Below are 25,323 nucleotides of genomic sequence, written 5' to 3' on the forward strand. Positions count from 1 at the left end.
ACTGTCAGTGCTATGAATAGATGTGTTTGTGATTTTAAGAAATTGGATGATTAGGGATAGGCTAATGATTAATGACGATAAAACTGAGTTGATCTTAATAGGAACTAGACAATTAGGTAAGATCAACGATGAATGGAATATTTCCGCAGGTGATTGTGATATCCTAGTTCCTGTGTTAGAAATCTCGGTGCATGGTTTGATAATACATTGTCTATGTCAACGCACATTAATAAAATTTGTAATTCCGCATTTTATCACCTACATAATATTAGGAGGATTAAGAATTATTTATCTCACGATTCGTTATTAACGCTTATTCAGGCTTTTATCACTAGTCGTTTAGACTATTGTAATGGACTTTTGTATGGCCTTCCTAAGTCGCAAATAGCCAAATTGCAACGTGTACAGAATGCTGCGGCTAGACTTGTACTGAGTTTAAGTAAGTATTCGCACTTTTCTCCTGCACTTTGTCAACTTCACTGGTTACCAGTACAACATCGTGTTCATTTTAAGATCATAATTTTAACATTTAAAGCTATTCATGGATGGGCGCCTAGGTATATCATTGAACTAATTAACATCAAGCCTAGGTCTATATATATAATCTTAGATCAAATCAAAGTTTATTACTTGACCCTCCTAAGGGGAAAATGCTTGCCATGTTGGGGGACAGATCATTCTCTGCTGCTGCCCCGTACTTATGGAATGCTCTGCCAGCTGAATTACATGATATTCAATCATTTTCCATTTTTAAATGTAAGCTGAAAACCTATTTATTTCGTGCAGCTTTCTCAAAGTACCCTGTCTGACAATTACTTTTATTAATATTACTAATTAAGTTCCTCATTAAGATCCTTATTCCTAATTAAGATCCTTATTATGGATATTCCATATTATTCTTATTTTTAACATACATTGTTAATATTAATGTACATGTAATTAGTTTTATAAATTTGAATTTACTGTAGTATTCTAAGTTGTTAAGCACTGTTGATCATTGAATGAAAATAGCGCTCTAGAAGTTATTAAGTTGTTATTATTGTTATACTGACACAAGCTAAACCGTTTTGTTATATGATAGCAAGAAATTTTTTTTTACTTCATCCCACTACCTCTTGCAGCCAAAAATGGTTAGATGTTTAATAACTCTCTTCCCCCTCATTTCTTGAGGATAAACTTGTGGAAAAAAAAAAAAAAAACTACCCTTGCATTTATACTAATTACTCTTTACCAGCTGGTTAGAATTATTAATCCTGTCAGTTCAACAGGACATCAAGTTTGAGTCGTTTCGACCAAAAGGCTTGAACTGAGAAGTAGCCATGTGTTTTGATTGTCTGTGTACGGGTAGACCTGAACAAGACTTGTTGTTTACAGGGACTGGCATGTTGACAGCCTGAGGGAATGTTTTCACAAGAGTGTGGTGCATTACTCAAAATATGACTTTTTCTCAAAGGTCAACATTTTAGTCTTGATAACAGTCCACAAGGATTACTCCACAAGAACTGAGTTGTTTCAGAGGTTTCTAATATGTCTTTCAAAATGAAGCCTAGCAGGGGAGCATATTTTTTGCCCTACCTACACTGACCTGACTTTATTAATTATCACGAAAAAAATTGTCAAACTTGTATCTGTGAGGATAAATGCAGGATCTGATCTGTCAAGTTGTGATTCAAAAGTGATACTCGATATTAAATAGGAAAATGTAATGTCTGTCAAGAACAGACGCACCCCTCTTCCCGAACCAAGAAACGTTTGACACGGTGATCCCTCCGTGTGTGTGACAGCGCCCTCGTTTCCGCTTAGGCTCTATTCGCATGCGCATTCAAGTGGAAGAACTCTCAAAATGGCCGGAAGTTTATCTGGAAGACAAGTCATTGACTATTTTTATCAAAACAGAAACGATTGTTTTAATAGAGACAAGGTAAGATGCTAGAGAAGCACAGACATTTGTTGATTAAGTTTAGGCAACAAATCGTGGAAGATTTGTTGGTGGACGATGTGCTCGTTTACCTGCGGAGCAAGTTTGTGCTGGACTCCGACGACGCTGAGGTCATTCGAAGGGAGCTAACTTCCCGAAGACAAGCAGAAAAACTTCTGGACATTCTTTCATCGAAGGGATACGACGCATTTGATCACTTTTTCACCGTTCTTAAAGAGAAATACCCACATCTCGCGCAACTGTTATCGAATGATGAGAGTGGCGAAGATGAGAACAGGCTCAATCACGTTACGGATTCACCTTTGCAGCGTAAGTATAAGTCAAATTTTTTTGCCTTTCCTTTTGTGGAAGAAGTCAGTGATGCTAGTTTCCTGTGTAATATTTTAATTGGACACTGATACGAATGGAACTCGTTTAATCCTGACATAGGTGAATTCCGTAACATAGCGGAATCATTTATTGTACTTCGAGCTACCTTGGCCTAATTAGGTGTCCTACTGCAGGCGACAAGACATGGCCAAACACAACACGTTGTTTTACTTCCGCTGCATTTCTCATTTACCTTCGTTTCTTTTGCTATCAGGGTTCTTAAGCAAGTACTTTAATGGATTGTAGTTTGAAGGGTAATGCATTAGTAGATGGTGCTTGAGTCAATATCACGAACATGTAAACGTGACTTTCGTTTTTCTCATATTGTCCTAATCACCGACAACAGACTCAGAGTAAACGTGTTTATGTATTGATATTTTATCCCTGTTATCCATGTGCACCTAGTAGAGTGCAAATAAAACGCGCAGTGGGTACAAATATCCTATGCTATTGCACAGATATTTGGACAGTTGGTTATTTTGTACTGTAAAAAAAACCTGTTTGACAGGATGGTTATGCCTGCCCCGGATTTGTATCCAAGAGAAAAAGAAAATGGACTGTACCATTGTTCCTGATTCACAACTTCTGCTCTTCAAGTAGCAGCAGTGATTTCTGTGAAGTGTTGTCTCCATGCCACTGCCTCCTGGTTAGCTCAGTGGATAGAGCGCTGGACTGATGTGCAGGAGGTTGAGGGTTTGAGCCCCGGCTGGACCAACACTCAAGGTCTTAAAATAATTGAGAAGAATATGCTGCCTTTCTATAACATCAAGAAATGGTTTAGATATTCTAGTCTTCTCTGATAGGGACGAATAAATGGAGGTCCCATCTCCTGCAGGGTTAGGGGCAGGAGACGTTAATTTCCCACGCATGAGATTACTGTGTGATGGATGTCCTCCCCTGGGGTGGGATGGGTGAGTTGTTGTCTTGGTTTCATACATGAGCCTCTGGCTCAGGTAATATGGGTAACCATGTCCCACGTAAAGACATTAAACTTTGATTACTATTACTATGTGATTGAGTTGGATGATAAAAGTGAAATGTAGTTTTGAATTTGAAGTTCAGTTAAACCCCTTTCTTAGATGCTTTGAGATCTTCCTTGTCTTTGAGAGATCATCCTTGTCTTTTTGAGATCATCCTTGTCTTTGAGAGTTTGTCTGTCAGCATATCTACAAGTTTTGTTACTGGTGATATGCTATTCAAACAGTTTTCATTAATATAAGGTCTTTATTGTACTTGCAGTTTTTTCAAATTTGTACAATTTGGGAATGATGTAGAAAATAAAATTCAATTTTTAATCGTTTTGAAACCTTGTTTGACTGGTTGAAGACTCTTTTTTTCTCTCTCTTTTTTTTTTAATCGTTTAAAACCACAACATGTAGCTATAAGCTGAATTACCTGTGTTATATGCAACATGTTTAAAAATTCAAACTATGAAAATTCCTAATTATACTAGTATTGATTTTCTATTTACAATTGTTTAATTGCAAAGTGCATTATGAAAGTATTTCTAAACCTCGTTGTTTTTACATTTGGGATTGAAAATATACGCCTAGTCTTAAAATTATATCTCTCACTGTCATTGCGCACAGGCAGCAGGCCAGCTAGTTTATGCAGGCCACTCTCTACTATTTGTTTAAACAGACTGCTACATAATTCCTCATGCCTATAGAAGAGTGTTTTTAAACCTGCATCTTCCAGGGCCTTGCTATATGAAACCTCTGGGAATAGGATCCTTAAGACTCTTTTTCTGAACCCTCTCTATTTGGTCGGACAAATAGGCTGGCAAACTAGTATGGAAGGCCTGACATGCATATTTTAGAATGGAATGTATGCATGCACAATGAAATAGAATTAGAGCCTCGCGGTCTATGCCAGCACGCTTGAGTCTCTTAAGCAATTAAATTCCTTGAGACGCTTTCATAGTAATATTATCTACATGATTGTTCCATTTAAGATGATTCCTTACAGTGACGCCTGATATCTTAGCTGATTTCACTATTTCAAAAGCATTACCATTAGCCTCAAGAGAAACAGTGCCAAGTTATTTTTCTTTCAAAAGTCTATTCTGAGTTTCTTGCACCTAAGTGAGTTCAGTTAGAATCTGTTGTCGTTATATGCGAGAACAAACATGCTAAAATATTCCTATTTCAATAGAACAGTTAAAGCCTGGATTTGTTTACCTATGCATGTCAGAAATTCTGAGTCTCTGTCTGATTTTCAAAGTCTTTGCAAGGCTTATTTATACTAGTTAGATGCTGAATTAACCTAATTTATTATTATTATATTATTATAATTATATATATATGTATAGGTATGTGTAGTGTTTTTTTTTGTTTTTTTATTTGGTGGCTTTTTGTAAGAGAACCTGTACTTGCTTCTTCGCATTCCCCTCAGTTTTGTATATGTGTTAAGTTTGTTAAGAAAATGATTAAAGTAAAGTTAAAGTTAGACCATCGAAGGACATCATATACTGTATCTTAGAGCACTGAAGCAACAAACTTGGGGACAATTTCCGAGAGCGTGAGACTCTTGAACCAATCTAACATGAACGTTACTCAAAACCTGTCACAAACCAATCTATTTTGTTTATTTTCTTGGTTTTTGCAGCCTTTAATGAAATGCATATAAAATCAAGTATTTCAATAATTAATATTAACCTATTAGATGCTTTGGTTTGTTGTATTGCTGAGTATTTTTTTTGCTTGTTGTTTGTATTTTGATTTGCTGTCCACAACTTTGCCGACCTTTTAAATGGGGTTTCTTGCTATTTAACTACATATCTTTAAATACTTCTGAGTGATGGGTGACATTATGTACATCTCATTCCAGAGTTCACACTTTAACCCAGAGGGCCACCCTGTAGCAGATTCTAAATTCTCCTGCATATGGGTTTGAGCTGTGTGCCAATACTCTCAGACACTGAATGCTTCAGAAACCTTTGTTGGTTACCATCTTGCGAAGTTGCAAAGATTTACAAAAGGTATAAATTATTAACTGAAATCTTTTTATTTTCATAGTTCAAATCATGACTCAGGACCATACTAATCTCCTTATTACCAAGCGGGTGGAAATTGTTGAAGATCTATTGGTTGATGATGTACTAAACTTTCTTCAGAGTAAAATGGTGTTTGATGTTCATGATACTGAACTAATCAGAGCAGAAACAACATCAAGAGGACAGGCTAGGAAGCTGCTAGACTTGTTGGAAACCAAAAGTGATGCAGCCTTTTATCATTTTCGTGAGGCATTGGAAGAACCCTATCCTCACTTGGTAGAACTTTTGAAGGAAGATGCCACTGCTCCAAGGAAAGAATCGAGTGCCAAAGAATTATTAGAAAGGGGTGAGTAGCAAGAATTATACATCGATTAAAAGACAAGTATACTCTAGAAACTGTATGTCTTGATTTTTGTCTGTGCCATGAAAAAGTGTGTATTCCTAAAATGCCCTTTACATCATAGTTATTGTAACTACAATTCAAGCTGATGAAAATGAAACACACATGATTCCCTGTTACTCTGATGAGTGCAAAAGCACGATACTCAGAGTAATGGGGAATCATGTGTTTTATTTTAGTCAGTTTGAATTGCATTTTGCTCTACACTCATGTGTATTGAGCACTTGCTAGCAGCATTTACAACAATTTCTCACAATAAGTTGTAATGCTTTTCTTTGTTCAGTGAAAAATGTCCTTTTAGAGGGTGGTGTACCGCAGCGGCCGGCAGTTTTTGCGCACAGAGGAAAAGATATTCACAAAATTCGAACTGCATTAAAATCCTTAAAAGAGAAAGATGGTTGGGTTATTCTGCATGGAATGGCTGGCTGTGGAAAGACTGTCTTAGCTTCTGAAGCTCTAAGAGGTGCAGCTGTCTTGGATGAATGCTTCCCAGGTGGTGTTCACTGGATACGAATAGGCCCCGTAGATCAACCTAAACTTCTCATGCACATGCAGAATCTTTGTGCCAGACTTGATTCTGATCATAGTCGACAACCTCCACGAAACACCGAAGAAGCTAAGGACAGGTTAAGAATGCTCTTTGCTCACCAGCACCCAAGGTCATTGCTAATTCTGGATGACCTTTGGGATTCCTGTGATGTAAAGTTCTTTGATGTCCGTTGTCGTATCATGGTTACTACTCGTGATGCAGCCATCACCGATATGGTGGGTGGATCAAAAGCTAAAGTTCACATCAGTGAGGGTTTCACAGAAGGAGAATCACTTCAAATTTTGGCAGAGTGGACAAAGCAACCCAAGACAAACCTCCCAGCTGAAGCAAAAGAAATCTTTCAACTGACAAATGGTTCTCCCTTAGCAATAAGCATGATAGGTGCTCTGCTTCGAGATCATCCAAAGAGATGGAAATATTATGTCAGCCAACTGAAAAAGAAGAATGTCAGTAAGCTTAAAACGCAATTTGAATATCAATATCCCACTTTGACGGAGGCAATTCGCATGAGCATTAATAACCTGCCTGATGAACTGAGGGACATTTATGAAAGCTTTGCTGTGTTTTGTGAAGATTGCAAAGTTCCTGCCCAGGTCCTCTCTATACTGTGGGACGAGGAGGTGTAGTAACTACAGCAGTACTTGTTTACAAAATAAACCCTTGCAGGTCTTATTTTAGACAGAACTAATAATCGGTTGGGTTATTGAGCAGTTGTTTAGCAAGTCCATTTGTTCTAATCCATAATTCAGTGAGTCAGTGAGTTCAGTTCATTGGTTAGTTAGTCAGCTAGTCAATCAGTCAGACAGACAGTCAGTCAATTGATCAGTGAGTCAATCAGTCAGTCAAGTGGTCAGTCAGTCAGTCATTCTGTCAATCAGTCAGACAGTCAGTCAGTTGGTCAGTCAGTCAGTTGGTCAGTTGGTCAGTTGGTCAGTTAGTCAGTCAGTCTGACAGACAGCCAGTTAGTTGATCAGTCAGTCATTCAGTCAGTCAAGTGGTCAGTCAGTCATTCTGTCAGTCGTCAGTCAGTCAATCAGACAGCCAGTCAGTCAGTCAGTCAGTTGGCCAGACAGTCAAGTTAGTTAGTCTTCAGTCAGTCAGTCATTCTGTCATTCTGTCAGTCGTCAGTCAGTGAAACAGACAGCCAGTCAGTCAGTCAGTTGGCCAGACAGTCAAGTTAGTTAGTCATTCAGTCATTCAGTCATTCTGTCATTCTGTCAGTCGTCAGTCAGTGAAACAGACAGCCAGTCAGTCAGTCAGTCAGTTGGCCAGACAGTCAAGTTAGTCAGTCATTCAGTCAGTCAGTCAATCAGTCAATGAGTTTGTCGCTCAGTCAGTCAGTCAGTCAGGTAGACTGTCTTTGTTTGACTTTCAATTATATATTTCATACCATGGCTGCTTGGTTGGATTGTAATTATTACAGCTAGATAAGCTTAGAAAGCTTTCTAATTAATGTAATAATATATTTTTTTGCAGTTTGAAGTTGTAGAAGACTGGATGGAAGCTTTGGTAAACAAATCCTTGGCAAGAAGAACGGTGAATTCAGAAGATGCAATTGGTACATGGTACACTGTGCATAACTTGCAGCTAACTTTCCTTCAAGAACAGGCTACAAATCTGGAAGCTCTGCACAAGAAGCTGGTGGATAGATACAGAAAGGTGTATAAGGGTAAGCTACTGGAAGGCTAATCCTTGGCAGAGCATAGGCACATTATGCGACTCAATGCTTCCAGATTGTATTCAACTGATCGAGTGTCATAAAATTAAAATTAAGCCAACTTCAACGGCCAATCAAAAGAAAGATCAACATCTTGAGAAATCAGCAAGAAGTTTTAGGTAACCATGAGGGAAGTCTCCCTCTCCTTTGTAAAAAAATAATTTGTCAGATATCCTTATAATTTCAGGAAACTTTAGTGAGATGTTATAATTTCAGGAAACTTTAGTGAGATGACAAATGATGGCTACATTCACCGGAATCTTCTGCGACACATGCTTAGAGCAGGTCTGGTAGAAGAGGCTCAGAAACTTATCACAGATCCAAGTTGGCTGGCTGCTAAACTTGATGTTACTGGACCTGCCGATCTTCTGAATGACTACTTGTCAATCAAAGGACGCAAAGATAGCAAGGTAACCATAACGGTGTTATGTTCATGTGTGAAGATATCATGTTATTTTCAGGTGTGAAGATAATATGTTTTCACAGGAAAGCTCAACTGGTACTTCATTAGTATTTCAGTATATGATAAATATTGAACGTTGAATGTGTTGCTGCTATCAAGTTTTGATCACTTGAGCTCATTCGAGGAATTTTTTTATTGATAGAATCCTGAAGATTCTTCCTTGTTTAACCATAAATATAAATATTCTCTCTAGGAATTGAAAGTCATTGGTGATTTCTACCATTTTGTAAGTGTGAATGCCCATCAGTTTGTCGAGAAACCTCTTCCAGACTTAATCCAGATGGGTCTAAGTGAATCCAGAGACTCCGAAGTCTATAAACAGGCACATGACAAAGCCATTCAGGCACAAGGTGATGGGAATTTTTACCTTGATTGGAGGTAAGATATACTTGATAGGGCCCATAGCTTAAGGCTAAAGTTAGTTATCAATTTTTAGATGTACACAAATAAGGAAGGGAAGCAAGGGAGTGGCCATTAGAGGAGCTCTAAGGAGCATATGACCTTCTTCTTTTTCATTAATCTAAATGATTATTTTTAGTGATTGCTAATCAGAACAAAAAGTTGACATCACCAGACCACTGTCCAGTGAGAAGTAAATGAGGGCAAACTGCTCAAAGCTCAGGAAAAAAAAAAGAGCAAGTTTCAGGTGGTTTTAGTCTTGTATCTGATGGTTGTGAGGATGACTTTTAATTAGTCAACTAGACCAGTCACAGAGTGAAGTGGAACAAAATAAATGAAATTCCAAAGTACTTTTAATACTCAATCGCCCGCATTGATCTCAAACAACTAGCGTGCCCCCAGATACTACTTAGATGTTGGTAGAAGACTTCTCTTTTAGAAACTCTGCCTATGCCTTCAGGGATTGGCATTCTTGAGATAACTTGACCAACTGTTTCCATAGTAACCAAAGAGAAGAGTCCCAGGATACACTTCTCATAACGGTGAAAATTCACCAAGGAGCTGTGTACTGCTGTGGTTTTTCGCAGGATGCTAGTAGAGTGGTATCCTGTGGTGCTGACAAAACAGTGAAGGTACTGCACTTTGAATGGCCTTTGATGAATACAATTTAATACTAAATTATGGAGTGTTAGGTTTTTCAATTTCTTACTTAGGATAAGTGTATTACTTTGATAAAAAGGTTTTAATCGTTATTCATTTTGTGTAAATTGTTAGCTCACAGTATTAGTCTCAGGGTATGCTACCCCACCTGCTACATTGGTTTGCTCAGCTCTGTTTTAAGGTTAATCCCAAGCCAGTGAACTAGTAGATAAAGTTGTGCCAGAGGCATGCACTACTCATACCTTTTTGATGAATTGTGAAGTATTTTCCTCTTTAATTAGTATAGGTATTAAAAACATGATTTCAAGTGAAACTTGGTATAAGTGCAAGTAAGTGCAAGTAAATTTTTCAAAGACAACAAAATTACTGGCAGGTGCAATTTGTAGTCTTTGAAAATTTACAAGTGCTTATTCAAACCAAATTGCATGAAGAATCATTTTGTTGCTTATTAATAATTTGCATGAAAAAAGCACCACAGAAAGTCAAGACAGGTCAAATTTTTGCAGCACATGCGTGCTATTTGTAGTTTGCACTCATATTACAACTTTGCATTTGTGTGACAGCTTTGTACTCTTGTTACATAGAAAATGCATTCATTTTCAGTCAATCAGGCCTGCAGAATTTTTTTTTGTTTATTAGTAGTTGAAGAAGGAGATGCCTACAGTTCAATAAATGAAATGAAATTAAAAAAATGTCAGTAAGGGTGTCTTTAAATTCCATTTAGGTATGGGAGGGTCAATCAGGCAAAGAGCTGCTGTCCATGACCAGCCATACTGATGCAGTATACTGCTGTACTTTCTCCACTGATGATGCAAGAATCGTTTCATGTTCAGCTGATCACAAAGTCAAGGTTTGTCCACTACCATGGTTTGAATTTTTGGCTGGAAGTCGCTTTAATTTGTCTTTTATATTTAGCCCTGTTAAGGAAAATGTTTTCATTTGCACATTGCAATTTAATTGCTTTTAGCAGACTACAGAGATCCAAGGTTTTCACTGTGGTGAATATTTGCTGTGCAAGTATTCACTGAGTGAGGATTTTAGTAATTAAAAAATGTAATTGCACTTTGTATTAGTATTCTCTTTTTGGAATGAAATGCTTAACTCATGTGTAGACAAATTAAAAGCAGGAGTTAACTTCTGGTTCAATTGATTCTCGTGTAGATTTGGGATAGTAGTAGTGGAAAGGAACTGCTGACATTCAGTGGCCACAATCAAGAAGTGTTCAAGTGCATGTTTTCACCGGATGACCAAAAAATTGTTTCTTGCTCTGCTGATAAGACGGTCAAGGTACTACTAACATTAAATTAATAGACAAAATGAATTTAGTTAAAATAAAATTATACAGTCACACTTTTCACGCTTAATTTATTCAATATTACAACCTTACATTAACATGGACCTGCAGGTAGTCAAGTTGTCTAGTAACTATAAGTTATGCAGGCCTTGTTTTCAGTTATAGATGCAATATGAAAAAATTAACCCTTTGATCCATGAGAATGACTAGCATCTAATTTCTCCTTACAATTTTGCCCCAGATACAAACACAAGGGTCAAAAGAATAAAGGAAATGATCACCAACCAAAAAATTCTCCTTGTCAGCACCTTAAGAAATGTATATAGAACAGTATGGAGAATATGTATACTGATGTTAAAGGTGTAAAGGGTTAATAAAAGCAGTTGAAAAGGTAACAAAAATGAAGTACAGAATATAGTAAAGATCGCACTGAATGTTCGCTGTAAACTTCGAGTTGATTTGTGAATAAAAACAGACTTTTGAATTAATAAATATAATAATAATAGAACTAGACAAATTTACGAGATATAAGGTATAATAACTTAACAGACAAATGTCAATTGACTCATTTCTTAATGTTCAGTACATCAGGATGACATTCTTTGCAGTTAATAATGGCATAATGTGTCTGTTTGATTTTCTGCATAAATGGAACATTACTCTCTAATTCCTATTGTTTGAATGGTTGAACAAGTTGATGGTAGAGGACTTTCACAGGATGTCACATTTAAGAGCCACTGACCATAAATATCGAGAATCCGCCGACAGTTACAAAATTTCATAATTAGTTTTATTTTTCTAAAGGATCCTTTTAATAACCCATTTTCGAAAATTATATCAAAAAGTTCTATGATCACATTTTTTTTTCTCCAAAAGATTGAAAAGTTCGAAATACGCCTAAATGACCGTTGTCCCCCTGTACAGCAATGAAAAATTATGCAACTTCGGCAACTTTGTACGCTACAACGCGATGCAATCCCACTTTTAAATTTTGTATGCTAGCAGATGGTCCGTAAATCTCTTAGAAAATATTGATTTCTTGTAATTTTGTTACGTTTAAGTCTGAATTATAGTAACCCATTGAAATAAAGTACTCCGTGTCTCTTTCACAGAGGTAAAATAAAGGTCGACTTCAGTGGTCTATGAACAGGTCTGCCATTTATACTTACAAATCCTAATGTACATCATCATGAAGCTTTATCTTTGTATTTTAATTCCTCCAATTCTCTATCTTGGCCTGCTATAAGCGGCACTTCCAGGTTTACAAGAGTTTGAGCTATTTTGTCAAAAATGCGATGCAAACCACTGAACAGCTGTCATGATGCATTGAAAGGCCTTTAAGAAAGTCTTGTATGATATATTTACAGACCAAAATATATATCATCTTAAAGCTTTATCCTTGTAGTCTAAGTCCTCTAAGTTTCTTTCTTGGCCTGCCATAGGCAGTGCATCTAGCTTGAAAAGAGTTCGGGCTAAAATGACTAAAAATGTAATGCAATCCGTTGACGGCTGTCACACAAGAGGTTATGTATTTTGTACAATTCTAGCCAAGTTAAAAAATTGACCTTGACCTCTTGTGTGACAGTCATTCAACAGATCGCATTACATTTGTTGTCAATATTTAGCCCAAACTCTTTTAAAGCTGGACGTGCCACCTATGGCGGGCCAAGAAAGAAACTTAGAGGACTTAAACTACAAGGATAAAGCTTTAAAATTATATATAATTTGGTCTGTAAATAGATCATACAAGACCTTTTAATGGCCTTTGAATGGGTTGTTACAGCTGTTCAGTAGTTTGCATTGCATTTTTGACAAAATAGCCCAAACTCTTGTAAAGCTGGAAGTGCCGCTTATGGTGGGCCAGGATAGAGAATTGGAGGAATTAAAATACAAGGATAAAGCTTTAAGTTGATGTACATTACGATTTGTAAGTATAGAAATTATGGCAGACCTGTTCCATAGGCCACTGAAGTTGACCTTTATTTTACTTCTGTAAAAGGAATGCAAAGTACTTTATTTCAACAGGTCACTATTCAGACTTAAATGTAACAAAATTACAAGAAATTAATATTTTCCAAGAGATTAATGGACCATCTGCGAGCATACAAAATTTAAAAGCGGGATTGCAATGCATTGTAGTGTACGAAGTTGCTGGAGTAGCATAATTTTTCATTGTTTTACAGGGGGACAACGATTGTTAAGGTGTATTTCAAACTTTTCAGTTTTTCAGAGAAAAAAAAGTGCGATAGAACTTGTTGATATAACTTTTGAAAAAGGTTCATTAAAAGGGTCCCTTAGAAAAAATAAAACGAATTACGAAATTTTGCAACTGTCGGCGGATTCTCGATATTTATGGTCAGTGGCTCTTAACTTTTAATTCTGTGAGCCAACTTTTTTGTAACATGGAAATTTCAGGTGTGGAATAGTATAGATGGCACAGAATATGTCAATTTTACCGGTCATGCAGATATTGTCCGCTGTTGTTCTTATTCTCCTGATGGTTCGCGAATTGTGTCTTGCTCCGATGACACTCTTGTCAAGGTATTGTGGCACAGACATCAATCCCAAACACCTTTTCAACATTTGAGCAATCGTCAGAAATTCAAACCTCAGGGCAGCCAGGAGCTTAGACTTTTCAGAGAAAACGTACAATGAATTGAATCAATAGTAAAGGTTTCTAAGAATGGGTTTACAGTACAAAATATACAGTCAACCATCTTTAGATTTTTAAAGGGGATAACTTTCTACTGCAGAAACTCTGCTGCTGCATCAGTGGGGGTACTGCAAGATAATTTGGTTTTATCAACTAAGTTGGTAATGTAAACTGGCTTCTGTAAAGAATCGGTAAAGCTGATGTTCAAGGGTCCTTGCTCTGATAAAGGGTTAACACTTGACTCTACAGAGTCAAGTAGAAGCTCTCTACAGTTACATTTATTAACTCGGTTGATAAAACACAATTACCTTGTTCATACTAAGCCAAATACATGTAAGAGAGGGAGCACATCTAGGGAACTTCCCTCTGACCACAGTTGCTCAATTGTGACTCCTGAATGTGTTTTCACATGAGTGTCAAGTTTGTTGTTGGGTTTCCTCCTTGTTCTGAGGAATTTTCTCTGGGTTCTCTGCTTTTCTCTCCTCCACAGTAAACCAAGGTGTTAAATTCCTATTAAACTTAGAAACGGTGGGTAAAGAGTCATCCAGTGAATGTGCCTCTGCAAAATTAAGAAACCAGTTTATCCATTCCTTCTATTAATAGGTTTCAGAAGTGTATTATAAGATATTTAAGATGGTATACTCACTCTCATTGGTCAAGGGGTGTGTTTGGATAGGAATATGTACACATTCAGGGGGGGTAAGGAGAATTCAAGATAGTTAGCCAAACCCTCTACTGTGTCTCGCATTTGCACAACTGTTTCAAATTCTCCCAACATTGCTTGTGTTCAATTGATTATGATGCTATGTAATTAAGGTTGAAAGTTTCAAAACCTGAGGCTTATGGTAGTGATGGTTGTTATGGAGGGTCCTCTGTTAGCTACAAACAACCATCATTCATTAACATGTGGTAAATTGGATTGTTTTTCTTTGTACCTTACAAGGTCTGGGATTCAATATCAGGGCAAGAGTTATTTACCCTTGAGGGAGGAACATCCAGTGCAGTGACATTTTGCTGTTTTAAGCCAACTTCACAAAATATAGTTTCAGTTTCAGATACCGTTGCCAAGGTTAGAACACAAGTTTTATAATTATTCATGTTAGATTTTATAGACTTTTGTAGGATAATCATGATTTGAAACTAGAAAGTGAAAAATTATTTCAACAGGTCTGAAGCTCTCCAACAGTACAGCAATTGTTACAAATAGTTTTTTTCCTTATGGAATTTGTAGCAGTTGAAAAATAATTTTTCTGATATTCTTTGGAACTCAAATTTGAATCATGAGTAATAGCTTATGTGGACTGAGGGTCAACCCTTTGACCATTAAGAGTGACTAACATCTAATTTCTCCTTACAATATCATCCCTGAATCACATGATAAGGTCAGGAGAATAAAGGAAATGATCACCAGCTAAAGTAAGCTCTTATTGTTAAACAAATTCTCCTTGTTGGCACCTTAAGAAATGTATAGGGAACTGTATGGAGAATATGCATACTGATGTTAAGAGTGTAAATGGTTAAGGCCAGGTATAAGGAACTTTTCTTTCTCCATTGCTTTCCCATTTTCATGTTGGCCAAATTCTTGAAGTTCCAGGGTTACTTTTTATGCCAAAAGTCTAGAGTTTCCTTTGAAAAAGGTGAGCAGTATCCTAAATCTACTAACCAGGATGAACAAATTTTATTTCTTCACTAGATTTGGGACTCCAAAACTGGTCAAAACTTAAAGACCCTTTATGCTTCTTCCACCACTCTCTCATTAGCATATTCACAAGATGATAGCATTTTAGTGATGGGTCTGTCAGATACAACTGTACAGGTAGGCTTTCAATCTCACATATTTATTTCAGAAATTTCATACAATTCAAAGCACCTCTTTAAATTTTTTTTTTTGAAACTTGATTAAATTCTTAAAATCCTTTACTCAACTACACCTGCTTAAGGTGGCTGAACACAGTTTTTGATACCTGTGTTTCTTTCGCCATTTTCTCTAAAACCCTTGACCTCTCAGTCGCCAAAACTGGCAGCAAGTAAGTTATCAACGCAAACTTTGTTTTTTTGATAGTTGAGGTGACGTCTGTGCTGTTGCCATGGCGACATGGATAAATATAAAGAGGCCTTTAAAATTGGTTTTGTTTATTTGTACAAAATCTAGTTATTAGATTTTCTTAATAATTTGCATGCTATGAACTTGTAACAATACTCACAAGTTAACACCATTTTGCTAACAATTTAACAGAGAGATCTCTAATTATCCCTTGTTAAAGATTCACTTGATTATCTAGAATTTCCTTTGTTGAAAATCAACTTTTTTCAATAGTCCAGGTACTAATTTCCTAAAGTATTTTCATGCCAAATTTCGCAAAATTCTAATGAGTGGTTCTCAAGAAATGGGCATATTTCCGAGAAAGCAATTTTCCATTCAATCGCAGTTTTTTACTTACTACGCATGCGCTGCAATTAACTGGGTTCTTTCGGTAATGACAAAAAAGCTGAGAATTGCTGGGTTAAGTTCGTACCGTTAACTTTTCTAATATATCTTTGTAATAAAAGATTAAGCTCTCAATACACTGCGGCAACTTTTGAGAAAAATAGCACAGATAGTGCGGGTATGAGTTCAGTAAACAAAATGACTGCTCTATTGATGGCATGTTTGTTTTTTGCAACCCTTGTGCATGCGCTGAATCCGCAAAAGCACACGCAAAAACTGTTCGACCACTGAAATACTGGCCTTTAACTTCCACAAGTGATTAGCATGTAACTTCTCCCCATATTATCCATACATTATCCAGCAAACAGGTAGTGAGAGTACTCAAACTTATCAGGTTGAAGTTATCTTGATCTAACACCAAATTCTTATAACTAATTTACAAGGAAATGTGTGGTAGCTCAAGGCGAGGATTTACAATCAGATCATGAGATTAAAGGGTTGAATTTGATTTGTCTAGAATTTTAAACATGATAATTGTAACCAAGTACTTGACACTTTTGTTGGTTAAATATCTGTCACCTACGACAGATGTACTGACCAAAAGAGGAATTTTTTTCTTATTTTTTTTTTTTTTTACAGCTGTGGAATACAGTCAATGAAGGAAGCATAGGTGTGTACCGAGGCCACTCAGGTTGGGTTCACTGTGTTGCCTTGTCACAGGATGCCAGCAAGTTGGTGTCATCCTCCGATGATGAGACTGTTAAGGTAAGGTCCTGGCAAGCACCACATTGCAGTATTTTCAAATTTTCACTGATTAGTGTGATTTGTTAATGATCCTAAATTTCAGTTACTAACAAAACTGTAGATCTGGAAAGTTGACAGGACCAATGTTCAAGAGTCCGTGAAACTAAGGATGGTGTTTGATGTGATGTTCAGTGGGGATTCCCTGACTATTGCCATTACAGACATGTCTAACAGGTTGATGGTAAGTAAGGTTAGCTAGTTACTGAAAAAGAAGGGCAACCCCAAAAGCTGGAATGGTGGAATGACAAAATGGGGCAATGGTGGAAAATTAAGCAAAATCCTAAAAGACAAAATTATAAAATAATAGAACACACATTCCACTAAAGGATAAAGACAACAGGCCAATTTGTACTCAAAAAGTAGATGAAAAGCTTGCAGATATAAATGGGTTAAAAAGCCGCTATGAATTAATTTTTTCCATTATTTGGGTTGATTGTTATGGCAATAAATAAATTACAAGTGCATTCTGCTTGATGCAGATCTGCTTAGTCACAATAATTCCAACAAACTGAACAGCCAACAACATGAAGATATTGCTACATTATGAGCAAACTAAGATCATGATTTAATAGTAATAATAATAATAATATTTATATAGAGCACACATCAAAAGCTTCTCGGGGCACTTTACAATACCATAAAATAATAAAATAACCTAATGCACATAGATAAAATTCAATCAAACAGAAGAGAATTACTAGTTACAAATTTTGAAAAGAGAAAAGTCTTGATGTTCTTTTTAAAAATAGTTACGGAGTTAGATTTACGAATTGAAAAAGGAATACTGTTCCACAACTTGGTGCGCACACAGAAAAAGCTCTGTCCCCGTAGGTCTTTGACTTTGACACAGGTTGCACAAGATAGTCCGTAGAGCTAGAAAACATAAAGATCTTGATGATAACTTGATCTTAAGTAGATCAGAAACATATGATGGACAGAGACCATTGACAGACTTGTACACCAGCAACAGAAGCTTGAACACAGTACGATAAGATATAGGAAGCCAGTGAAGCTGCACCAGTAAGAGAACGACGTGATCATATTTGCCCTTGCAAGTGACAAATCGAGCAGTTGTATTCTGTATTTTCTGTATTTTATTATAAGTTGATGCTTAGGTAGGCCATAGAATAGATGATTACAATATTCAATATGCGAACCTTTGAGGTACAGTCACTAGTCAGATAACGACGTATCCTGAACAGATTTCTTAGGTGAAAGAACGAGGTTTTGCAGAGATGTTTAATTTGATCATCAAAAGTCATGTTGTTGTCAAATATAATACCAAGGTTGGTAACTGACCTAGCAATGGAGATATTTTCATTTCCAAGAATAATGTGATCAAGCAAGACTCCATTTTGGAATTTAGAATGAATTAAGGATACATTGGTCTTATCCTGATTTAATTTCAAGTCATTATCATCCAGCGGCAATCTCAGTCGCGCATGGTTTACACTCTGAAATTAAATTCGTGAGAGGAAAAAGGGTTGGTAAGCTCAATTTAGATCTTACTAACTTACATATGCGACCAAGTGACTGCTGTGATGTACCAAAGGAAGTCATTGACTGCCCATATCCATTGGCTGGGTGTGGGTAATATTTTATGTAGTTCTCTCTTAAGGATTTGGGGTGATTTTCTGCCATTCTGTAAAATTTCATACAATTTGGGGTAATTTTTTGACTGTTCTGTCATTCTGCTGTTGTGGCCTTTTTGGTTGGGCCAATGTAGGTCAGAGTATTACACAGGTCCAACATAGGTCATTCTTATATGACCCAGTATTGTTAGGTGTAGTTGAAGAAAAAGTAAGTGACTGGATTTGCTTTAAACCTTTGAGATGAAACTTTAGCATGTGAAAATTCAGGTTCAAGATACTGTAAGAAACTTTTATGTCCACTACTGGGACTACATAAGTGGGGTTCATTACTGCAAAGATTGCTTTCATACATTTCATGAAACCATAGTTTGCATATATGATTTTCAAATATTCAAATTCATTGATTTACCACTTTGACAGGTTTAATATGAACCAACATAATGACCAGCTCCCAGTTGGCTTGCTAGCTCAGTTGGTAGAGCACTGCACTGGTATCACAGAGGTCATGGGTTTAAATCCCGTATGGGCCTGAATTTTTTTTGGGCCTTATTTCCACTACTACATGTTAAATAGGTTACTGCAAGGATCACTTTCATACATTTGGTACTTGTTATTATATCTTGAACAGAGTGGTTCTCACTTTGTCTGTTTATAAACTGTCATAAGTGACAATTCAGTTAAAGTATCTAAGCAGTTGTTCTTTAGTTTGGTCTGTTTACTATGTTGCATGAAGCTGGAAGATTCTTCCTGTTCCTGCTGCTTGGGTGAAATCCATCTATTTTCAAAAGTCAATAAATATGGTTTGCTTCTTGACACTGTGAAATTACAAGAAATCTGTGAAACCTCTTGTATTTGGTCACCTTAACTTCATGCTGTAACTTATTAGCAGTTATTCCTTATATTTCCTTTTAGGTATTTGAAGGCGAAAACACCAAACTGTTATCACAAAGTGAAGTCAACCAGATAAAAATTACTAGCATTAGTTTCAACAGTGATGGACATCTGGTTGCTACTGGCTTTGATGATGGATGTGTGAAGGTAAACATAATTACTATGTACTATATTACTCTGACTCAGAGGGGATTGAACTGGTTGGTGGTTTTCAGTTTGGAATCACTTGACATTAGACTGTATTCTGATATAGTTGCCTCCTTTCCACATTTTAGATATTAGAGAAGTCAACATGCAAAACAATTCAAGAATTTAAAGAGCATTGTGGTCGTGTTAGGTGGTGTGCATTCAACAAGGGCTCTGAACTATTAGTGTCAGTTTCAGAAGATTGCTCTGCCAAGGTATACATACAACGTTATATTTTTAGTTTGTTAATTTGCCCTTGAGTTCCAAAGAGGATCATACTGTGAATAGTTTGTGGTAATTATTAAGCATTATATGCAATCCAGCATGGCATTGCACTTAAAATTCCACTTTCAAAGTAGCCAATATCTGTATTAATCCTTTACTCCTAGAAGTGATCAATATGTAACTTCTCCCTGTAACATCCATACATTAACCAGCAAATAGGTAAAGAGAATACTCCAACTTATTGGGTAGAAGTTGTTATGATAATCTTGATTGAACACCAAATTCTCCTAACTAATTTACTAGGAAATGTGTAGCAGATAGAGGGGAGAATTAACAATCAGATCTTGAGAGTTAAAGGGTTAATGTATTTTAGCATCCACAATGATACCAACAAATTTTAACTTAAAAGGTCATTCTTGATAATTTAACAACAATTTTGTTCTACCAATGGAGGTTCCCCTTCAATAAAATAATGTTTCAGCTGCCTCTTTTCTCCTGCTTTGTCTTTTCATCTCAGTCAAAAATTGAATCAGCAAAACAGAAATCATCTCTAGGTGAGTTTGTCCCTCTAGTTCCTAGTCATCAGGGTTGTAGTTGCACAGATATACTTTACAGTCTGACACTGCTGTACAGTTCATTGAGCATTGCAGATTAGATAAAGGCTGATAGTTTCTAAAGAAACTGTTTGGGGCTGCGTCGGTGGGGGTAACGAAATAATATGAATATATCAACAAAGTTGAAATGGTAAATTGGCCACCATTATGATTATAAAAGCTGACGTTTCGAGCATTAGCCCTTCGTTGGAGCGAATGGCGAATGTCAGCTTTTATAATCATAACAGTGGCCAATTTACCATTTCAACTTTGTTGATGTATTCATATTATTGCAGATTAGAATTTAGCAACTTTAAAATTTTATCCTGAATCAAGGTCTACAACTGTGTGGACGGCACTTTGGCATTCTCTTTGGAAGGCCACACTGCAAGGATACAAAAATGTGTGTTCTTCCATCACAAGCATCGGCTGCTGCTTACAGCTTCTCGAGATGGGTCTCTTAAGGTATTTTGTTACTTGGAAATAAAGTCATTTGTAATTTTGCTGTACAGCAAGGTTCCATTATCTGGAGTCCTACATGTTGTGGGCTTCCCCTCATTAAGAACTCAATTTTCTTTAGAGATATAAAATGTTTTTACAGTTGTAACATTCCTGTAAAAATTAAGTCATCATAAGATCCTCAGCCAAACTTTTTTCAAAGTTTGCATTTGGCAAGCTTTGACTGTGAATGGTGTCAGAAAATTTCTAAGTGAACTCTCAGATGAGCAGTGTCCACAGGTTCCCCCCCCCCCCCTCCCCAAAACTACAGTCTCACTAATTCTCAAAGAAAAAAAAATATGGGAAAGGACATTCTGTGTAATTGGTTACAAGCAAATCTTAGTCTCAATTTATTTTAGATTTAGACCATAAACTGTGTGTAATCAAACTGTTATTAAAGCCAGGGTTACATGAGAGTTAAATGCAGGTCTCCAAATGGTACCTTAATTTTGTTCAAATTTAGTTGCCATTTTTTTCCTTCCTATTGGCCCAGAGGCAACCAAACATGTTGGGGTCTGGAGCTCTATGTTCAACTTAGGAGTCAGAGAAAGTGTTGTCACCACTACCCCAGCCCCGCCTCGCCTCCTTAACCATTTCACTCCCACCAGTGACAAAGATAAAATTTCTCCTTATATCATCAGTACAACATCAAGCAGACTAGTGAAGAGAATAAAGAAGAACATCAATGAGGGAATTAATAGTTGATCCAATACTAAATTCTCTGAATTAACTTCATAAGAATTGTATGGCAGATGGTAAGGAGTGAAAAGATGAAATGTTGGTCTCCTGGATCAAGGCAATTTGTTTATCATGCACTGTTAAAATTAATTAATTAATTCATAGTAAATTTTGTAGGTTTGGGATGTACAGAGTGGATCTCTTCAGTTTTCATGCCAACACAGCAGTGAAGAGTATGTTCTTTCCTGTGATGTTTCTCAAGATGACAAAAAATTATTGTCAGCTTCGGTGGATAAATATGCTAAGGTAATCATACTCTGTCACTCCCTTTTGTTATTGGGAGGAAGCAACTCTCACTAGCTTTAAGCATGGTGCAAAATTGGTGACTGACTAAAACAGTTTTTATATTTCATTAATTAGAAGTATTGTAGGTCAATAATAAGTATATGGTACAAAGTATATAGCTTTTTTCATTTATTATTAATTATTAGATTTGTAGCCAATCAAATAGCAGCATTTCTGGTAGAATAGTATTAGGTTAACTAACTGTGAGTTATAATATTGATTAGGTGTGGGATTCTTCCACCGGAGAGCTTTGTTGCTATTTTGGGCCACACCCTGATGTTGTGAGGTCAGCATCATTTTCACAAGACAACAGGTTTATCTGCACAGGCTGTGATGATGGAACTGTCAGAGTGAGTTCTTGTAAATAATAGTATCATCTCCTTGCATTCTTTAAGATAATTGGTTTAAAGCAGATTGTTTCAGATTATTAATTGCAAGCGCTATTGTCTCTTTTTAAGGTATGGAATATGTGCGATGGTAAAAAAGAACTTGCCATTTGTAGTAAACATGATGCTTGGGTTGCCAACTGTTGGTTCTCAAGCAACAGTGACCTGTTGGTATCTGTTAGCAACAATATAAAGGTACTTTGCTGTAAACTTCATATTTTTTTATTAATTACATTTTAATTCCATTTAACCATCAGATTATGAGTTCAAGACATCCATTGGGTGATAGTTGTTGTGGGAAAAGCCTAAATCAGCTGTAGAAAATCAATAGAAAATATTGTAGTTGTTTTAGTACAAGTTTACTAGTTTATTTATTTTTATTTAGTCCAATTTTACTGCATTAAGTTTTTGCAGTGGGGAAGGAGTAGAAAGGAACATAGGAACCATTCGTGCTAGTCCACCCTCCCACCCCAGGGGAGGACATCCATCACACAGTAACCTCGTGTGTTGGAAATTAACGTCTCCTACCCCAACCCTGCAGGAGACGGGACCTCCATTTGTTCGTCCCTATCTGAGAAGACTAGAATATCTAACTATTTCTTGATGTTATAGGAAGGTAGCAAATTTGCCTCAATTATTTAAGACCCTGAGTGTTGGTCCGGCCAGGGCTCAAACCCTCGACCTCCTGCACAACAGTTCAGCCCTCTATCCATTGAGCTAACCGGGAGGCAGTTGTTTGAAACCTTGCAAGACAGGCTTATGTTTATGTGTGTTTTAGCTTTCACCCGCACAATGTTAACCCTCTAAAACCCCAAGGGTGATTGGCATCTTACCGTTACTTCTCCTTACAATACCACCGTTGAATCAACCATTAAGGCCCTGAGAATTAAGGGACATAATCATTCACGAGGGAAGCTCTTGATTATTAAACATTCTCCTTGTTAGCACCCTAGGAAGTGTATGGAGAAAAGTATGGAGAATGTGCATACTGACATTAGGGTGTAAAGTACTACAAATACAGTAAACACCCGCATATAAGAACCTAGAATTTTTGGGTTCAGGCTGAATGGGTTCTTATATTTTGGGGTAGTTTTTCCGAACTCAGGCTGATTAGGTTCTTAGTAGGTTCTTATTTGTAGGAGTTGTCATAGTGATACCATTCAGAGAACTACTGTAGTACTAGTATGTCATAATGGTTGAACATTTGTATTTTAAACAGCAAAAATGCCAAGCCTTACTTTTTTAAAGAAACCACATGCAACCTGAACATTTTAGAAGTTATTGAATGTCAGGATTGAAATTCCTAAATGATTGAAGCACAGAAAGAACAAACATTTTGGGTATCACTGTTACAGTTGGACTGAAAAAGACAAGCAGTAATGTGTATTTCACAGGAGCAAAAGTCAGGGCACTCTACAGATTTAAGTCCCAAGGCTGCACCAGTATAATTTTATACAGTATTCTATACTCTGTATTTATAAGATTTTCAATTAAACAAATAATTTTCATGGTGTTTCTCAGAAATTTCACAATTTCTATCAATTAAAATCCAGTATTTTGGCTACAAAATAAGAGTGTTTTTTTGTATAAGAACCTATTGTTCTTTGCCAGCCTAAATAGGTTCTTATATATTTGGGTACTAAAATGCCCAATTTCAGCCTATAGGTTCTTAAATCACTAGGTTCTTATATGCGGGTGTTTACTGTATTACAGAGAAATGAGTATGGTGGCAAATTAAATTGCTGTTAATTTTAGTATAACATGGGCAGATTTAAACTAATTCACATTAGTTGGTTGGATCTTGGGATTTTTTTAAACTTTTGTACAATAATTTTTCTTTTATGGTTCAGTTTTGATCTATTCTTCTCAGCTGTTCTCTCAGATTAATTCTAAAACCTCAGTTATTTTTTTTTTTATTTTTTCATTTAGTGGTGGAAAAGAGATGGGACTCTTTGTCAACAATTTAACCTCAAAGGAACCCAAGCCAAAAGTATCCATGTCTCTCCAGATTTCTCTACTTTTGTATCAGTGGACAACATAGGCACAACTTATGTACTCAAAAGAATCACTAGGGCAACTTAAGAGCTGACTAGATACATGTTACAACCTCCAGCAAGTGAACCAAAATCCAACAGAATTTGACAGAATGGACAGATTTTGCACTTCAGAGAGCTTAGTTTGACTGTAAATATTTTGGCTGTTAATGGATGCCTGTGGGTATTGAAAGTGGTATATCAAGAAACCTAAGTCTAAAGTCTGGTGTCAAGTCACTTGGACGAGACCCCAAAGATTTGCAGTCAAGAGAGTACATTTGAAGAGAATCAGGTTGCACCTTACTGTGATGGATTGAAAACTTAATTCCTGCTTAATCTTATTGAGAGAATTATCAGATTTATGACTTGAAGTTTTGATGTTGTCAAAACATGGTTCATGTCCTGAGATGATTGCTTGTAATTTTTGCAAACAAGTTAGGCCACACAACTTAGTTAATGCATTAAACATCAAATTCAGTCAGAAAATCCAGTATTGGTTTGATTTCAATTGAAGCTGTTTGCATTTCAAGCAGTAGATAGCAAGGTGTTTTTGCCATCTTGTTATTCTTGCTAGTAATTTAGCAAAGTACAGACCTTTAAAATAGCAGGGCAACTGAACTACTCCAAGGCTTTTGTAATATATCAATTAGATCAGACACTCCTTAGTCAAATTCTACTTGTTACAGAAACGACTCCTCATGAACTCCAAGTCTAAAATTGCTTTCATTAAGCTGACAAAAGGTGGCATTATTAAGGCAAAAAGACATTTTTAGTATACTTGAGAATACATGTACCAGAGTATGAAAATGATCTGGTGTCAAAGATACACTTAAAATATTTTGAAGATAACCTCTGCAGTTTTGTTCCTTGTACTTTAGTTTGTTTGTTTTTTCTTGCTTAAAGCTTTCCAACTGTTGCACAGATTAAATTCTGCATCATTATTTTTCAAAAACCAAATGCCATTGCTCTCACTTTGTTGCACTCTTAAATTAAATCTACAAATCAGAAATGTGTATGCTGTTTCATTTCAAATAGTCTGCACAATAAAACTGCTTAGTTACAATGAAATTTTAAAAAAAAGTTATTGAGGGAAGTATTTGTACCAGACCATTACTTATTTGATAAAAGAAATTGTGTGCAGTGTTTTGTGGGTTGGAGTTGATGTTAAGAGCTTCTCCAAACTTTATTTGCCAAGTTCTGATGGAGTCTTTTAGAAGAAAGAAAG

At 36.4% G+C, this 25,323-nt stretch overlaps 1 protein-coding gene across 4 annotated transcripts; it reads left to right on the top strand.

The window, feature by feature from the left end:
• The first annotated feature begins 1,811 nt into the window (after positions 1-1,811).
• On the top strand, positions 1,812-25,191 carry LOC111330240 (apoptotic protease-activating factor 1). 4 transcript variants are annotated; one of them, XR_015992559.1, is made up of 22 exons: positions 1,812-2,248; positions 5,326-5,649; positions 5,987-6,873; positions 7,730-7,922; positions 8,187-8,380; positions 8,627-8,811; positions 9,335-9,464; positions 10,217-10,342; positions 10,654-10,779; positions 13,202-13,327; positions 14,383-14,508; positions 15,133-15,255; positions 16,507-16,632; positions 16,733-16,852; positions 19,176-19,301; positions 19,430-19,555; positions 20,083-20,119; positions 20,495-20,623; positions 21,512-21,640; positions 21,904-22,029; positions 22,138-22,260; positions 23,995-25,191. XR_015992559.1 is itself a non-coding variant. In XM_022935064.2 (21 exons), exons 1-21 carry the CDS (start codon positions 1,927-1,929, stop codon positions 24,145-24,147), a joined length of 4,020 nt encoding a protein of 1,339 aa, XP_022790799.2. In that variant the 5' UTR covers positions 1,814-1,926; the 3' UTR covers positions 24,148-25,191. The 4 variants fall into 4 exon arrangements, 3 of the variants coding, with proteins under 3 accessions (XP_088592441.1, XP_088592440.1, XP_022790799.2); XM_022935064.2 differs by lacking the exon at positions 20,083-20,119 and having other exon boundaries at positions 1,814-2,248; XM_088736315.1 differs by lacking the exons at positions 21,512-21,640; positions 21,904-22,029; positions 22,138-22,260; positions 23,995-25,191 and adding an exon at positions 21,298-21,459.
• Positions 25,192-25,323: the final 132 nt, after the last annotated feature.

Source organism: Stylophora pistillata, chromosome 10, assembly GCF_964205215.1.
Source record: "Stylophora pistillata chromosome 10, jaStyPist1.2, whole genome shotgun sequence".
Classification (NCBI taxonomy): domain Eukaryota; kingdom Metazoa; phylum Cnidaria; class Anthozoa; order Scleractinia; family Pocilloporidae; genus Stylophora; species Stylophora pistillata.

What these genes read in the sequence shown, in the direction of transcription:
- LOC111330240 (XM_022935064.2), top strand. Translation starts at nt 1,927, where the DNA reads ATGCTAGAGAAGCACAGACATTTGTTGATTAAGTTTAGGCAACAAATC. An exon ending in ATACAGAAAGGTGTATAAGG is followed by an intron (nt 7,923 to 8,186) that starts GTAAGCTACTGG and finishes TTATAATTTCAG; the next exon opens with GAAACTTTAGTGAGATGACA. An exon ending in CAGAAGATTGCTCTGCCAAG is followed by an intron (nt 19,556 to 20,494) that starts GTATACATACAA and finishes TCCTGAATCAAG; the next exon opens with GTCTACAACTGTGTGGACGG.